Consider the following 18,419-nt stretch of genomic DNA (forward strand, 5'->3'; position numbering starts at 1 on the left):
TGCAAGTTCCAGCTGGAGGCATTGTATCATATGCAAGGAACATCCATCATTGGCACATGTGAACAGGGGGAAAGAACTCACTCATTGAGATGGATTGGATCTCCATGGTCCCTGTATTCTTCATTGCTCATCACCATCACCAACCATCATTCTTACCATCTTACCATGCTAGAAAGTATACTTAGCATGTATTGAATATAGAATGTTAAACGTTTTATTTAAAATGACTGAATGTAGAATGTTAAACTACTTATTTAAAATCTGTAATGCAAAAAAAGAAAAAAAATTCTGCCTCTTCTGATCCTATATCTTGGTTTTTTAACAATCCCTTGATAGAAAATTTCTTTTAAAATTCTAAATTCAGTGATTGTTTTTTTTTTCTTTTCTGTATGCAAACCTTATTAATTGTAGAGAAAGTTTCAAGATTTAAATATTGGGCCTAAGAATACTTATGACACTTTTAGAAGGAACTGGGTGATTTAAAATGTGAAATCTTGACTACAGATGTGTGACTAGGTCAATCCTACATACAAAGAAAACAAGGAAAGGCTGAGTCTTTCTCTATTTCCAAGTCTTCCAGTAAAGACTTCAAGTCTTTCAAGGCTTTATTGACTTGCAAAAAGTATGCCTTGTTTCTTTGAGAAATTTGAGCAGATATATTTCTCCAGAGAAAGAAAAAAAATAACTGAAGAAAGGATTCTTTAGGAAATAGATGGATCAAGAACTGCTGTAGCAGGAATAATTTTTGAATGCTAAACAGTACTTCAGCAACCACTGATGAGAATAGATGTCTTTCCATTTGAACATGTGCTGGATACACACACACCACCGATTATACCATTTAACATCTAGACCAGATTAGGAGTTCTAGGATAACTCATTTTGACATTTGGATGAGAACAGACACCAGCCCAGCCAACATCAAAGGGAAATGCGACTGATGGACATTGGCTGATGTCATGAAATCAGTGTATGAGAGTCTTTCACAAAGCCTGGTGTCTGATCCATACTGAGCTACATCCCTCTGCTCCCGGGTCTCACTGTTTTTTCAGACAGGCCCCTCTAGGTTGTTGAGGGTCTTTCCAAGTTGTTGCTGAGGCTGTCCTCAAACTTGTGATCCTCCTCCTTCAACCTCCTGAGTTGTGAGCTTCTGTGCCTGGCCAATATCTGTCAGATCATGAGGATGAGAAAAAGCAGGGCTTATCCCAGTAATGTGAAATTTTACTACATATTCTGGATAATTTTGATATATGCAAAAGTTGGATAACCAGTGTATGATACCTATGGATCAGCTCAATGAATGAATCAGGAATAAGGTTTTCAGGCAAGTTGTTTATATAAACAAGGAAGGTGTTATAAGTGAAACTGATGTAACCATCAGAAAACAAAAAACTATATAAGTTTGAAGCTTTGCCTTAAAATGATTAGAATGAAAGTATCTACTGCTCCCTGAGAGTTTTTTTTTTTCCCTCAAGGTATCAGATACCTCCATGAACTCTCTGCTTAGTTTGATAATTTAAAATTTTCTAGGAATAAACTTTAACCCAATTAAAATATGAATTCTTAAGTCAATTACAAGGCTATAACCAGTGCATATAATTTAAGCTCATTCCTATTTTGAACATCTGTGAAACTGAATATATATATATATATATATATATATATATATATATATATATATATGCTACTGTTATATATATACATATATACATATATATATACTGTTTTTATATATATATATATATGCTACTGTTATGCTACTGGTTAATTCATAAAAGATATAAAAAGAATATTCCTAAACCTTCTACTTCCCTTGTTCTGATTTCTACTTCCCTTGTTCTGATTTCAGCCATAACAAATTACTCTATAGTTGCAGTTTCAAGTTTTCCCATTCTGTAACAATGAGAAGGTCTGTGTAGTAAAGGAAAAGTTTATAGTTAGGAAAGTGATTAATCTCCAATGTAAGACTACTAATTAGTATGTTTTATATATGAGTCTCCTGTAATATAAGTTTATGTTAACTTTCTTACACTAATCAGCCTTGATGATCAGGAGTCATATTTCTAAAACTCTTCTTTAGAATATGAAGTCCATTTGATGACGCAAGAAATGTACTTCTAGGGATGATTTGAACTGATCACTTAGGATACTTGGATAATGTCATTAACTCTTCAGTTCCTAAATGCGCTATCTTTTCTATTGTTCAAGAGATTGGTAAAGGTTTTATTGGCAAAATTTTAACAGTAGAAGAACCAAACTGGTATCTTGAAAATGTCACATGAGTCTCAAGTTTCACCACTACATAATACAATGGACCTTCTTAAGAGGATACACTATCTCTCTGGGACTCTTACATATTATTTGTTTTCCAACCTCTTAACAGATATACCAATATTAATTTGTGTAATCTTATTATAACATGTGAGGTTTTGAGATGCAAACATGAACTTATTTTCACTATCCTCTTTTTTAACTAGAAATCTTGAACAATTTGAAGGATATATATTTCCTCTGTCTAGTAATATTTTTGCCCCACCATAATGTAATTTAATATTCAGAATACAACAGCTAGTTTTTAAATTTACTCGTTCATTAATTTTTTCACAGTGAACATTAATTCATCCAGTAAACATACCCAAACATTTCATTGAGGAATACCCTCTGTCATCATGAACAAAATGAATAATACTGAACTTTTCAAAGTCATCACCAGAAGCAAGATGGTGCTGAAAGGGAAGAAGGAAACTCTTGCCTCTCCCAAAGCAAAAACGAAAGCAAATGTTTTGAAGACCAAGAAGGCAGCTGTGCTAAAAAGCATATACAGCCCCGGAAGCAGGGGGAGAGTAAGTCCATATATTTCACCCACTTTCTGGTAGTCTAAGACATTGTGTCTCCAGAGGCCATAATGAAAATGAGAAATACCATTAGGAGAAACAGACTTGACCACCGTACCTTTATCAAGTGTTCCCTGACTACTGACCCTGTCATGAGAAATACAGAAAACAGTGGCAAACTGATGTTCCTTGTGAAGACTGGAAAAGACCAGATCAACCGTGCTGGGAAGAAGCTCTGTGAAACTGATATGGTCAAGGTCAATCCCTGATCAAGTCTGATTGAGAGAAGGCATATATTCAACTGCCTCCTGATTATGAATGCTTTGGATGTTACCAAATAATCATTTGATCATACAAACTGCTCCAGCTAGCCAATTCTTTTTTTTTTCTTTCTAATAAATGGACAGAATGCCTTTATTTTATGTGTTAATTTTTAGGTGGTGCTTAGAATTCAACCCTGTGCCTCACATGTGCTAGGCAAGCACTCTACCACTGAGCCACAACCCCAGCCTGCCCATTCTTAATGTATATTTTTTCACCAAATAAAGAAAAAGAAAAAAATATATATAATTAAAGGTTAAATGTATTAATTTGGTCACCCAGAAAGCATTTCTTGAATACTTATAGGTTACAGGCTGTGTTTTAGGTATCAGATATATGTTCTATGTCTTAGGCTCACATATTTAGTATTTCTACACTTTTGTTTCCTAAACAAATGGTAGATTCTAATTCTCTCTAGGAAATCAGGACATTTGGCCTCTTGCATGTGTCTGGTCTCTGGCATTTTTATAGTATTATACAGAGTTTATATAATATTTATATAGTATTTACACATGGTGTGCTTTTGGAATATTTTTTTTTTGATATTTTACCAGTGACAACCACTAATATATGGCTTCTTATTAGAGAAATCGATGCACTTAGTGTTGAAAACATCATTCTGGCTATCCAGAAAGAAGAGATACAGATCTTAAATGGTGCCATGAAAAAATTTAAGATTTAAAGACAATAGAAGAAATTGAGCCTGGAAAGGAGACTGAGAAGAAGGTTAAAATTAGGAGATGGGAACAGCAGGAGAGCATGGGGGCCACACAATGTGAAAATGGTCTCTAAAGTCTTAAAAAAAAGTTGTTTCAAACTTTTTTGAAGTAGGTAGAATATCTAGCAAGTAAAGAAACAAAGCTGTTCTGTTTTAGTCAGCTTTTTCACTGCTGTGATGAAAGAAGCCAACCAGAACAACTCTAGAAGTTTATTTAGGGGCTCACATTTTCAGAGGTCTTCATCCATAGAGGTCCGGCTCCATTCCTCAGGGCTTGAGGTGAGGCAGAACATCTCAGAGGAAGTATGTGGCAGAAGGAACCAGCTCAAGTCATGATCAGGAAGTAGACAGAGAGAGAGAGTCCACTCTCCAGATACAAAATATATGCGCCATAGCCACGCCCCCAATGAACCAATTCTTCCAGGCACACCCCACCTGCCTCCACTTACCACTCAGGCAATCCCATCAGGGCTTAATTCACTGATTAGACTAAAGCTATTATCCAATCATTTCTCCTCTAAATCCTCTTGCATTGTGTAACATGTGAGCTTTTGAGGGACACAACATCTAAACCATAACAGGCTCATTATATTTCCTGACATAAAGATTATTGGTGACCTTGTTTAAAAAGTGTCTGGAGGTATAGTGGAGGTGGTAGTGATTCTAGGTTGGAATGGATTGCAGATTCATGGGGGATAAAGCAGACATCATGGATAAAGAAAATTTGGTAAGGGAGGGGGAATTGCAGTGGCCTCATGGGAACAGGTTAATGAATAAGTTCTGCTATGGTGTTTAATAGGGAAAGATTTGCACACATTTAAAAATGAATAATAGATCGTTCTTGTAGGGCTTGGGTAGAATACATGTTCTCACCAGTAGATTTTTTTTTTTTGATTCAGAGTCTCCTATTTATCCTACCAAATGTTTCCAACAAAATTCTTTTAATTCATGGAGGCTTTCTGAGAATAAAGGCAGAGGGGTGCCATTTCAATAAGATCCATTTCATACTCTCAAAAGGGTTAGTGACAAATCCTTAAGTCCAAATGATTTTAAACACAGAGATTGAGAAATTCATATCACCCTAAAAGAAGAGAGACAAGCACCAATTCAAATTACATCATCAAAATCTTCTCAGAGATGTTTCCATTTCAAGAACAAGTGACTTAAATTGCCATGAAAAGGGCAATCTAGATAAATGAGGCATACCCTGAGTAAAGGCACTGAAACTTCTGCAAATGTCATATATTCACAAACTGGAAGTAGGTGAATGTAACTTATGTATGAATCTATCTGTCTCCCATGTGGAAAAAGAAAAGTTTTGTCAAGAGAAGAGGTGAAATTTATGTAGGCCACTGTGGCATGGGCTTTGGAGTTTGACCTCTATCATGAAATGTCTGGGGGATCATTAAAGCATCTTAAAGAAACAATATCATAATCACCCTTATCTACTCTGCTCCTACTCCTCCCTCTTCTCATTCTCCTCCTTCTCCTCTCATTCTTCTGTCTCATAAATTCTACTGAGAACTACTTCTGTGCTAAGAACACTTAAGTATGATAAATGAAATATCTCATTTAATCTTTTAGTCACCGAAACAGATCAGTGTGAATTTTATCCTCATGTTAGCAAGTTGGAGATGAGTCTACTGCTTATACAATCAGTGCTTAGAATCAAATGCCAGAATCTTTACTAATATCACCCACACAAGTCAGCCACAATCCCACCATGCTCTCTCTCATGAACAGGTTCCATGCCTTCCTCCGTACATTGCTCCCTTCTTAATAAATTCTCACAGCTGAGCTCTAGGACTTGGCATGCACTCTTGTGTCTGAACACTCAGGTAGACTCTAAAGCAAGTTCTCCTTACTGCCTTAAAAAGGAAGGATTTATAATGAGGAACAATATCCAAACACAGCAGCATTTTCTGAACACACTGAGAGGCCACACAATGTGGCAAATGGTTTCCTAAACCCTGAAAAAAATGCTACATTTTGTTTATAAAACTAAAACTGTATGAAAAATCATATTTGTAGTATAATTCAGAAAGCAGTCTGTGGTTTAATGCCGTATAGTAACTATGTGATAGATGAAAATTACATAAACTTGCTAAAGCTTTTCAAAAATAATGTACAAGTGGTAAGTGCATTGAATGATATATAGTAGACTAGGAAAAAAACAATGCTGAATTTAAAAAAAGAAGCAGCAGCAACAATAGTTTCTGTTTTCTAGGATCTGTCTAATATCTGCCCTGCATCTTTTGTGTGAATAATTAGTTGTATGTATGTCAAACAAGGTCCTATTTTCAGATCTATTCAGACAGTATGAAGAGATGGATCAACTACAGGTACATAAATGAAATTGGAGACTGTCAAGATTTCTTTTTTGTATGTAAGACACTATGGTGGTCTTTCCTTTCCCTGGAGAATTATAATGTCCCTTTAAAAATATTCTTATAGTCCCTTAAATAGGGTTTATTAATGCACCAGTTAAGAGGAGTGTTCTTATTTATTTAGGCCAGGGAGCAGGTTAGATCTCAAGAATGTGTGTGTGGGGGGGGCAGAACAGAGAAACAGCCAAAGAGATTTTCACTCTAATGAATAACAGAACCAAGAGCACTTAGGAGCTCTTTCAGTTCTCCTTTTCTGCCTTGTAAGTCAGTTGTGTTATCAAGGCAGAATTAGGTCCACTCCATTCACAGCTTTGCCTTCAGTATTAATTGTGATTAAAGAGAAAGAAAAGCCTGGGACCAGTCTTAGGTTTATAGCTGACCACTCTGAGAAGCAGTCTCCAAATGATCCAAGGGCCCAGGGGCAGACTGTCTCTCAAAAGTCAGAAGGAAGGAACAGGTAACAAGCTACTGCTAGGAGATAGACCCTTGCTGGGATTTCACAGAAGTAACTCAGGGAGACCTGGACCCTCTGTGCTTAGGCAAAATGGGGCTGTAGCAGACATTCGTAGTACCCTCAGACCCCTTGGCTAGTCTCAGGGCAACCATGTCTGTCCCTCAGAGCACTTTACAGCATACTTCTTGTTCCTGCCACTCTCAGGCACTTTGTCCTGAGGGAAAGACATAAGAATGGATGAACTGACCATGGCTGCCTAGCTAGGAACCCAGCAGTGACTGAGGAGTGAAGAGGCAGTTTCCCTGGCCTCCAGTCTGGACAAAGGCATCTCCTGAGGAGCTCCCTGAGGGCTCCAGCTGGGTATGGACTCTAGGAAAATCAATTGTTGGCTTTCTCCTGGGGATCTTCCTTAACAAATCACTTGTACCTAAATTCTTGCATCAGGGCCTGCTGCTGAGAAAGCTAATCCAAGATTGTGAACAGAGGCTCAATGTGACTGGGAGAATGAAGGGAAGTTAGAGCTTTTAGTTAGAGAATTCAGGAATCTGGGTCATAATTATGTAAAGGTGTTTAACATACAGTGGACTTGAGGATGGCTTCCATGTAGTTACCCTCAACCTACCTCCTAAGTTTCTGTGTGGAATATTAAATTCATTAACCATTCCCTGCTCTCTCTCTCTCAATAAAATAGTGATAGGTTTTTGGATTGTTCACTGTTTTATGGGAACAAAAAAAGGTGTATCTGCAAAAGCTTTTCTTAAGTGCTTTTTTAACACAAAGAATTTTACAAATACAAATAATTAATGAATGCTCAAGTAGGTTGTTGACATGACTCTTTAGAAATAGGAATTTGGAAGAAGAAGTTGTGCTCCATTTGTGTATGATGTATCAGAGTGTATTCTGCAATCCTGTATCACTAATTAGAACAAATAAAAAATTTAAAAACTAAAATAAAATGATGTAATATTTTCATGTAAACTAGGAATATTCTCCTATATATTTAAATCATCTGTATATAACTTACAACATGTAATATAATGTAAATGCTTTATAAATGGTTACTATATTGTCTTGTTTAGGGAATAGTGACAAGGAATAAACTCTGCCCATATTCAATACAGATATAATTTTTTTTCCTAATATTTTCCAGTTGTAGTTGGTTGAATCCACATTTGGGGAATCTGCAGACACAAAAGGTTAAGTCAACTTTAAAAAATATATTGTTCATTTCTTGGAAAAAAAAGAAATTTGGAAAATGATTTTCAAAATTTAAAAAGGATTAATAATCCAAATGTTCCTCCTACTTTTATGGTATTTACTATGTATTAGTTGTGTTTTTAATTATAATAGTCCTCCTTTGCATGATGGTTATGTGAACATCTAGACATGAAGTTCTTTATATTTCTAAGGAAATAAATGCAAATGTTTGCCAAATAAAGAGACATGACAGTTAATAGATCATTTTATACCAAATACAGATATTTTTCTTTTTTTCTTTCTTTCAGAACTTGACTGGTTCTTATATTAATCATGTATGAATATCCATAGACAATATATATATATATATATATATATAATATATATACATATATATTATATATATATATATACTTTTCTAAATAAATGAGTAAAATTAAGTATTTTACAAAGCTGTAAATTATTTTTCAAAGCTGAAATGTAAAAGTACTATCCATAATATATTGCCTCCCTCCTTCTTTTTACTTCTTTATCTCTTCATGCACACACTACAAATCTTTTAAATATAGATTATCGAGTGATATAATATTCCTCTTTTTTAAATACATTCATTTGGTTTTACTTATTATTAATCTGATTACTGAAAATCATACAGCTTTCATTTCAACCTGATTATCATCCAATATTCTGTAAGAGCTGGGGAGTATACCACAAATATTTTTAATATTATTAAAATATGACCAAATATGGTATTTTAAATTTTCATCATACAAGGGAAAAAAATAAACATTGCCAAACACTTTTAAACAAACAAACAAAAAACCAATAATATTTATTGTATGTGTAAATGTTTTAATAACACTCCACAACCTCACAAGTTGGTCTTAGAGTTTAAAAATGATTATAAAGTCACTCAAGGATTATTGTGATGTCCTACTTTCTTAGGATACAGTGAGAAAGGAAGGCAACTATATCACTAGAGATGGCATTAACAACACAATATTATTATACCTGTGATGTTAAGTAGTTAATACCACTATCCGTGCTGTTAGCTACTGGTTTGTCTGTATTATGGTATTCAGTGATACTGGCCAATGGTATTACTATAAAAACATACTTGCTGTCCTTGATAGTCACTCCTGCTGTTCCTGGAAAGAACATTTCCTGGATTGCCAAAATAGCACATGGCTGGGTGACAGATAGAGTGGACTACACAATTAAGCCATCTGTTTGCTGGCTTCTCTAATTTCTCTGCTTCTCCCTCTGCTTTGCTGCACAGCTCAAATATGGCTTCCATTCGAAGGAAGACCAGATGGGGAAGCAAATCCCTATTGTATTTCCTAGATAATTTTAACTAACCACTTCCCAAGCTAAAAGAAGAGATTGGCACATGGTATCCTTTGCTAGGACTATATCACTGTTTTATGGGAACAAAAAAAAAAGGCTGTATCTGCAAAAGATTTTCTTAAGTGCTTTTTTAACACAAAGAATTTTACAAATGCAAATAATTAATGAATGCTCAAGTAGGTTGTTGACATGACTCTTTAGAAATAGGAATTTAAATGTAGTGTGCTTGGAAGACACTACATTTAAACAGTCTGATACACATAGAAGGAAAAAAACTGGGCTGGAAAATCAAATAAAAATTCTTCTTGGAGGAAAAAAATCACTGAGTCACTTAGATCTGATTCTATGATTGGAAATGTCTGTCTGTCTCAAGGGCCAATTTATAACCATCTATGACTAGAGGAAACAGAAAAATAACTCCTTTTATTTTCTGCTCCAATTTATTTTCTGGACTGAACTACACAAAAATACACACAAAAAAAATTAGAAAATGTTTACTTTGTTATATTGACTTTCTGAGAGTTGGCAATATGATGCCCGAAGATTGAATTTAATATATCTCATCATTTTCTCTCATGCAGTGGAATTACTTAGCTGGTTGATTGCCTTTTTTTTCTTCTTCTCTCTTTTTAAAACATTTTTCTAGCCCACTGGCCTATTCCTTCGTTGTTTCCACAGGAAAGCTTGGCAGTCATTGATGCACTACGGAGTAGTAGCTATCAATCCATTGGAATTCAGTAATTTCACGCTATGATTATGTATTGATTTAGAGATTAAAGTAGAATTACCTCTTTCTGTTAGATTTTTTTCCCCTATTGGCAAAGAAAAAGTTCATGGCTTTAGAAAAACACCGTAGTTTTAGCTATTGTTTGAAATATTTTTAAAATATCTATTTACTCAAAAGGAAAAAAACACGGGTTCTTATATTACACAGAACAAAAAGTATATCTGTATTTTGGAAAACTATAGATTTTTTAATGTCATCAAGTCAAAAGTTCAAGTTAAAGGTTTTTTTTTATAGATCAAATGAAAAAATATTCTAATTATTGTCTGATTTAGAAAATGAAAAGGTTGACATTGAATTCATTTAGATCACAAACACTTAATGCACACTTACTTTGGCTTAAAAAGTTACCGTGAGGTTGAGATTCAGAAGAATAAATTGGGCCCAAGTTTCTCTTTTGCCCAAAGTACATGCAGGTAGTAAAATAATTGAAAAGGAAATGTTATACAGTTGAAATGTAAGGAAAGAAAAGAGGATGGTATATCTCACATGTTCTTTATCAGGAAAGAGTAAAACCTAGTGTGCAGATATCCCCGTTTGGACACAGCCCTTTGTTAAAAAGGATTCACAACAGATCTCAGAGTTTGAGAAAAGGAAAATTGGATTATGCAATTGTGCTTTATTAAATACCATAGTGATATCTGAAGTAGATACGCTTAGTAATACATTCCAAATATTCAACTCAAAAGACAATACGAAAAATTAGAGACTAAAAGGACATTACTCCAAATGCATACTGTGTAGCACTATTATGATATAATTAATCAGCGATAATGATACCCAGAAATTAGTGTGTTACACTCTAACAACTTTGAAAGGAAGCATCCAGTAAATATGTACATCACCAAGTCAAATGTTAGACTCTTATAGATTCAGCTCTCTAAAATGCCTATTCATTTTGTCATATTTTTTTTTATTTTACTTCAGGTGTATTACTTGGTTCACTGTGCTACCTAATTCCTATTGTTAACATCCTATTTTTAAATATAGATTTGTCATAAAAATCAATTCACCAGTAGCAGTTTTCACTATACCTTTCATTAAAGATATACAACTTATTTTTAATTTTCAAAATCAATAAAAATTTTAAAATTTTATTGACATAAATTATATGAAAAGTTTCCATCTAAAAAGCTAAATACATTTCATAATGCCTCAAAAAGTGTATATACTGATTTCCAAAATATTTGCTAAGTCTCTTCAAGGCTGAGCAAGTTTTAAAAAAGCTCAAAAGCTAAATTTGAAGCAATTTTCATGGACCCAAAAGGCAAGAAGCTATATTAAAATTCCATATTAAAATACCATTATTCTCTCCTGGTGAACTCCTGCGACTCACCTCATTCAAATATAAATAAGGGCACTAGACAGGAAGCTTTTCCATTGTTGCAGAATATGCTGTTATTGTCTGGTGCACAAATTCTAAGACTGTGCACCTTTCTCCATATTTTTATTCTAATTAGGTTTTAGGCAATTGTTTATTTTATCTATTTGGAGGAATGTGTTTCATGCTGTGTCCTTCATTAAAAAGATTAAGTACTTCATCAATCCTTAACCTCTTAGTGTGTCTCATTAGTTTGGTAATTTATTCATCAAAATACACTCTGAGAGATGTTGGGATTGAAGAGCTGGTATTGATCCAAAAAAGCATGCTGTGTGGTGCCATGAACCCTATCACTTAGAGTAATGTGCCTGCCCAAGGAGAGGGAGAGGATTCCTTCAGAACAGGAGAGAGACAGGAATGTTTGTGCCTTTCTGCTTCCAATCCACATAAAATCTTTTGAGATATGCCCACCTGTAAATACTTTAGAGGTTAAAAAATGCTATACAGCTGTAGCATAGGGTGAGCTATGTTTATAGAAGCCAAGAATTCCAGGAACTCTTTGAAATCAGCATTTCTTTATATAAGTCACTGCTACAAATTAAAGGAATATGAAAGAATCATTCTCAAGCTGGAGAAACTGCATTAATACTGAAAGCATTTCAGACATTTTAATAGATTGAATTACCACTCACCATGGGAAAACAGCTTATAAAGGAGTTATATATTTTACATACGATTCTTTTGTGTTATGTGTGAGTTAGAGAAAGAGAGTGTGTGAGGCAGTGGAGAGTGAGAGCCAGAAAGAGTGAGAAAGAGAGTGAATAAGACAGAAAGAAATTGTATATATTGCATAAAATGGAAACGAATTAAAATTCAAACGCAATGCACAATGTGCGTTCATACATTTACTTTTTTTAAGTTGGCTCTGACTAGTTTTGACCTCAATTATTCTGAGGAGCTTATTAATGAAAATTTGAAATTCAAGCCTTTGTAATGATGACAAAAAATTCTCTGATAAAAACTGTGTGCTGTGTGGCCCTTACAACGTTATTCTGTGGATCAGTGGTAGAGCACTTGTCTAGCATGTGGAGGCACTGGGTTTGATTCTCAGCACTGCATATAAATAAATGAATAAAATAAAGGTCCATCAAAATCTAATGCTATTCAGCTGAAAAGCATTATTATTATTATTTTAGTAAACATTTGATCTCCTGTCTCATTTTGGTAGATATGTGCTCATCTGCTACTCATCATTCTTTCTGGCTTAGTGAGGCAAGGTAAGTGTCTGATCTGATTCAGGTCTCTCCATGGATAAAATCTGAGAAACCCTGTGGTTCTTATAATCTAAAAAATTAAAGACAAGAAGAAGAGAAGTGAAAACAATGAATAAGAGAAGAATGGAAAGCAGCATAAAATACAAAACCCCCAAAAGTATGGAGATTAATTTTATTTTAGTTATTGAGATGGGGAAATAAAAAAAAATCATTGTTTCAGCAAAAAGAGGTTGACAAGTTAAAGTAGAGAGATGACAACTGGATTTTTTTTTTAAATCAGGAAAGACGGCTAAAATGGAAATATTTATCCTTGCATCTAGCTGGTTTCCTAGGGAACAATTCTAAACTCGGTATTCATGAGACAATGAATGGGATGCAGAAGGTCAGTCTAGATTTGTTGGCAGGTTCGGACAAAAGAGGTGAAGTTACATGGCTGACTTTGTCACAGGTGAACAAGGGAGCCATCTGCAAATCTTAACAAGAATCATAAAACAGGCTGGACAGAGATTCACCTGCAAAAGGATGGTTCTTTGAGATATGCTGTTTTCCATAAACCCCAAAGATGAGGATTTATGATAACAAAAAGTTGGGGTTGACTTCTTAATCACTGTTGTTTTCTGGAGCATGTATCTGAGATGAAATTTAACATTACCAGCAGAAAGGCCAGAGATGGGAAAGAAAAAAAATTTAGGAACATTGCATTCTTTATGTTCAATTTGCTCTAAATAAAATTCATTTTATAAACTAAAACTTTTTCAAGTTTTCTTAAATATCCAAATCTCTGTTGTTTTTAAAACTTTATTTCTAAATTTTAACTTTGTTTTGATATTTATATTTTCTTTTATAAGCAATTTTTTATTCTATAAGACATTTTTCTTACATAGGGACCAGGTAAAAATATTTTTTTACCATTTGGTAGAAAAATAACCTAAACACTATTCTTAGTTTGCCTTCATATTATATTATGTTTTTTGACCTGAGTTCATGAATCTTAGTATACAAATGCTAGATTAGCATGATCACAGTCATGCAGATGTCATGGATTTAATTCATGTTACAAAAACAACATCCTGATGAAAAGAATGGAATGTATTTAAAAAATAGAAAATGCATATTTGGAATTATCAATTGATGAATCAATTGCCATTATTTTCAAGAATATTTTTAGGTCAGTAAGTATGTCTTAATTGCTTATTTCTAGTGTCAAACAATTGATAGTGGAATTTTCAAATAATTTCAGTTGTTGCATAGATTTATTTTTCTAGTGAGTAGAATAGTATTCTTACTAATCTCTTACTTAGAGGTCTTTATTTGAAGATTCATATATTTCACTTAAAAATGTGAATATGAGATGGAGTTTTTTTTACCAATATCTTAATGTTATTTCTCCCAATAACTTAAAATAAATGTACTTCTATAACATTCATGATTAACATTGAATGAGAAAATATCTATTCTGGAATCATTATTTAGAATAACTTTGGATAAATGAGTTTTGCTCAAGACTAGAGGAATATTTTAGATTCTGAAAATAATCTATGTTAAAACTTTAACCTGTTTTAACATAGATATGATTGAAATAAAACCTGAAGAGAGGTATATACACCATCAGTAGCACACACAATCTGGGCTTTTCCAAATATAAATTTCAGCAGATATAATTTTTGGTTCATAAGTCAAAATTCAGGGAATCTTTTTAGATCTGTAAAGCCATGTATTGTTAGTGATAAAGAGCTAGAAAGACTCATCTTGCTTCAATTCTCTGATTAAACCATCTGCCCATAACACTCTAAGTAATTGACTCACAGATGATACTATTTGAAATTAAATATTTCCATTTATTCCCAACAACAATTATTTCACTCAGAAATCTGACAATAAGAATAAAAAAGCGTCTCAAATTCTAACAAAGGACATTATTGTAGTAACTTGGCTTGATTTTCCATTAATGATTTAGGCTATTTGAATGTCATTTTAAACATAAAGCCTAACTATGTGCTTTGGTAAACAGCCAATGTTTCCAACAACCTTTTAATATTTCTATATGCAATTTATTATGTTGCATATGTCACATTTTAAAAATTTGAGTGTAACAGGTATAATATGATTAAGTAAACAAAACTCTTTCTTATATTTAAATAAAACATTGTGATATTTTTAAAAGCTGCTTTAAGCAGTTGAAAGGTATTTTTATTGAAAATATATAGAAAAAAGTTTTTTATGTCTTTTTCCATTAGGATGTTGTAAGAACTCTGTCAATAATGTGCCACGACTTTTTAAAAATTTTAGTTTCTACATAGTTAATAAATTACGTAAATATTTGGTTCCTTGATTACAATTTAGTCTAAAATTGCTACTTAATTCATTTTATGAGATCCCATGGAGAGTTTCATTTAACATCATTCTTCATCCCTTTTGTAGTCATAAAATGTAGTTATGTTGTTTTGTTTTCCAAGATTGAAGTAGTTATGTCCATCTAAGTGAAACTTTTTAGAATCAGTAACCCCTTTATATTCATCGATATTTTAGAAGGGAAAAAATAGATTTTATAAGCACTAAATTATGATAAAATTATTCCTAAATGTTATAGAGAAAATAATGAGGATTTGTTTTATTGGTCATGCATCAGAGTTAAAACAATTCCTTAGCACCTACAGTAGGCAATCTCTTTTATTATTTTAAATCAAACTCTAGAGCATGTGTCCTTAAATAAGACATCAGGTCTGTGTTGCTGCCTCTTTCCTTTGGTATAGCTCAGAGACCACTTGTCACTAATGTAGACCGTGATGGGCATCCACTGGTGCTATGTCATGTTAACTGTAAGAGTTGTCTGTGCCTTCATGAAGAACCCCCAGATTCACTAAAGCATTTTGTGTTATGTGTTTTCAACAAACACTTTTTATCTAGGAAATGTTGTGTCTGTAATGCTTGCTCCTCACATGCTCAGCTCTCTGTTTAGCAATCAACTTATCAGAAAGGCCTTTCTAACCCCTCTGATCTCAAATAGCACCTACCACTTCCCATCCCATTATCCTTCTTTATATTTCCCTATAGCACTTATTTCCTCCTAAGCTAGTAGGAGGGATTTAAATTTATCATCCTTCACAACTTGGAGAACTGCCTGTAGAAATTATCTGCTTTTTGCACTTTCAGCTAAAAATTACATAGCATTGTTAAATATGTAGAAGGTATTATAAATAAACATTTTTGGGGTAAATGAATGCATGAGCTCTATGAAATATTTGTTTATTTTGGAGATTTCTGTTTCTCAGTTTAGAAGGGGAAGGGGTTTAGCCACATAAAAGTGCATATTTTATTTTGGAAGTATGTGGGTATCTTCATGAGCAGTATACCTTCAGCACTGATTCATAATGTCTCATAAGTCCACATGAAAATAATAGAGATTTGATTGTAGATGATTTAAATGTACCAAAATGTACATATCTTAAAGTTGTATGTCCAGTTCAAGTTCCTCGATCCAATATTTAAAGTGCTGCATCTGAAAATATTAAATGAAATGAGGTGACTATGTTATGTACTTCAATGAATTTTCCTGGTGACTGGCCCATATCCTCCTTGTCAATGGGCACACTAGTTCCATAGCTGCTGTTGCATGTTAGCTGATAACCAACCAGATACCTTTTACCCATAGAATTTCACTCAACAAAACATAATCTCAGAGATGTTTCCCTCCTCCCCAAATAAGCTGATGACATACTGATAGGGAGTCCACAAATGTGGTCCACGTTACCTCAAAGTGGGGCTAAATTTGCCTTGTAATCTGGGCTACAGAGTGCTGCATACAGGAGCCACATTCTTGTTTCATTTTTATCCTGTTCTTTATTCCTTTTCTCCTAAGAATAGGCCCCAAGAAACAAATACTTGTAATGAGTTTGTATAACTCTGACCCAGTACACCCAGTCTGAATATCTTTGACTGATATTAAGGACTCCTGTATTATAAATATACTTGATTATTTTAAATTCTCTTATGAAAAAAATTGCTTCCAAGTTAGATCTATAAGTCAAAAGCAGATTGAGAATGAATTAGTTCTCCTGTTAAATCCAGGGCCATTTGTGTAGCACAGATGTTGAAGTCTGAATAATGCTAAAAATACAATACCTAGCTTTCTATTTTAATTTGTACAATGTCAGAATCCATACAGAGTTATATCCAATATTGATAAATAGAACTACATAGATATTTAAATTACCAGTTTATCAGAAAGTACCCTAGTCTGTAAATTTTCTTTCCAAAGTTTATTTTTCTTAGTTTATTATCAACCAGTGGTGCGATGGAGCCATGATGTTGTAACTGAACCACTGGAGCACTTTGTCACTGGGCCTTCTGTAAATGATGCAATTCTTGCAAGCTTATAAGTAGTCAAGCAGGAAATCAGTTGTGATAAATTTTATATACTCTTGCATACATTCCTGGGCTTGATTTGGGTGAATTTTCAAGGAGATTCACTTCATATTAGTGTATATCAATTTGCTATATGTTAGGATCCCTTAGCAGACTTTAAAAAAATTGTTTATAACATTGTATTAGTCAACTCTCTGTCACTATGATAAAACACCTGAAATGATGAAAGGAGAAAAGATTTAGCTTGACTCAGGATTTCAGAAGTTTTAGTACATGGCCACTGCTCCAGTTGCTTTAGGCTCATGGGGGCAAAGTGTGTCATGGCAGAGCTCATGGAAGATGTGGCCTGTTCACCTCATCCAAGCCAGAAAGCAAAAAAAAAGAGAGGAAGGAGCTTTGCTTCCAATTGCTCCTTCAAGTTCATGACCCCTTGACCTAACTTTCCTCAACTAGACCCCCTGTCATTATGGCTCTACCAGCACCCAGTATTCCCATGGCCTAGAGACCAAGACTTTATCACATGGACCTTTGGGGAACATTTCAGTTCCAAAATATAGCAACCACCAGAATTTTTAATGTAATTCATCAAGAATGTGGCCTGAGAATCAGTATTATTTTAAAAGTCTAATGTCTTAATATCACTGTGTCTCCACAGTTAAGAATCACTTCCTACCATGGCTTGCTAAGTAAAGAGTATGCATGCCAATTTCCTAAGGAACACCAAAACTGAAAATTCTTTCACTGGTAGAAATTTGTCCTCTTAACCTTATTGAGCACTGTGAATGGAATGTGTTCTACTAGTCCATTGTCAAGAAGTCCCTCTTTTATCTACCATGGTAGGTCCATTCAGTGCCTTTCACCACAGTCACGTGTCACTTAATGGTGGGATAAAGCCTCAGGAACATTGTTGGACAATTTTGTTATTATCCAAACACCATGGAGTGTGCTTACACAAACCTAAGTGATGTTGCCTGTTACACACCCAGGCTCTCTGATACCACTTATTGCTCTTAGTCAATAAGCCTGCTCAGCATGTTACCATACAGAATACTGAAGGCAGCTGCCACCCAGTGCTAAGTATTTGTGTATCTAAATATGTCTAAACATAGAAAAGTAACAGTAAAATTGCTAGCTGATAGAAATTTTCAGCTCTGTTATAAGATTATGAGAACACCATGGTATAATCATATACATGGTCCATCATTGACTGGAGAACATCATCCTGCAGATATAAATAGCAGATCTCTAGAACTTATTCATCTTGCATAATGGAGTACTGGCAATATTTCTTCCCTTGGGGATTATTCAACAATAACTGGAGATATTTTTGTTGTTGTTATTGCAACATCTTTAAGGATGCTACTGATATCTCTTAAGTAGAAGCCAGAGATGTAAGTAAATTTTCTACAAGAATTAC

General features: G+C 34.1%; 1 protein-coding gene across 20 annotated transcripts in view; it reads right to left on the reverse strand.

Moving 5' to 3' along the window:
• Positions 1–18,419, reverse strand: part of LOC144373238 (uncharacterized) — a 203,081-nt gene that overhangs the window by 75,955 nt on the left and 108,707 nt on the right. For 4 of the 20 annotated variants that reach the window (XR_013432984.1, XR_013432985.1, XR_013432986.1 and 1 more), the window contains one exon: positions 15,868–16,136. The exons of the other annotated variants lie outside the window; for them this stretch is intronic. Coding sequence is in view for 1 of the 4 variants with exons in the window: in XM_078036360.1 (XP_077892486.1) it covers positions 16,123–16,136 (14 nt within the window). In the remaining 3 variants the exon portion in view is untranslated. Of the gene's footprint in view, positions 1–15,867; positions 16,137–18,419 lie in introns of those variants that run through there. 20 annotated transcript variants of the gene reach the window in all.

Source organism: Ictidomys tridecemlineatus, unplaced genomic scaffold (genome assembly GCF_052094955.1).
Source record: "Ictidomys tridecemlineatus isolate mIctTri1 unplaced genomic scaffold, mIctTri1.hap1 Scaffold_323, whole genome shotgun sequence".
Classification (NCBI taxonomy): domain Eukaryota; kingdom Metazoa; phylum Chordata; class Mammalia; order Rodentia; family Sciuridae; genus Ictidomys; species Ictidomys tridecemlineatus.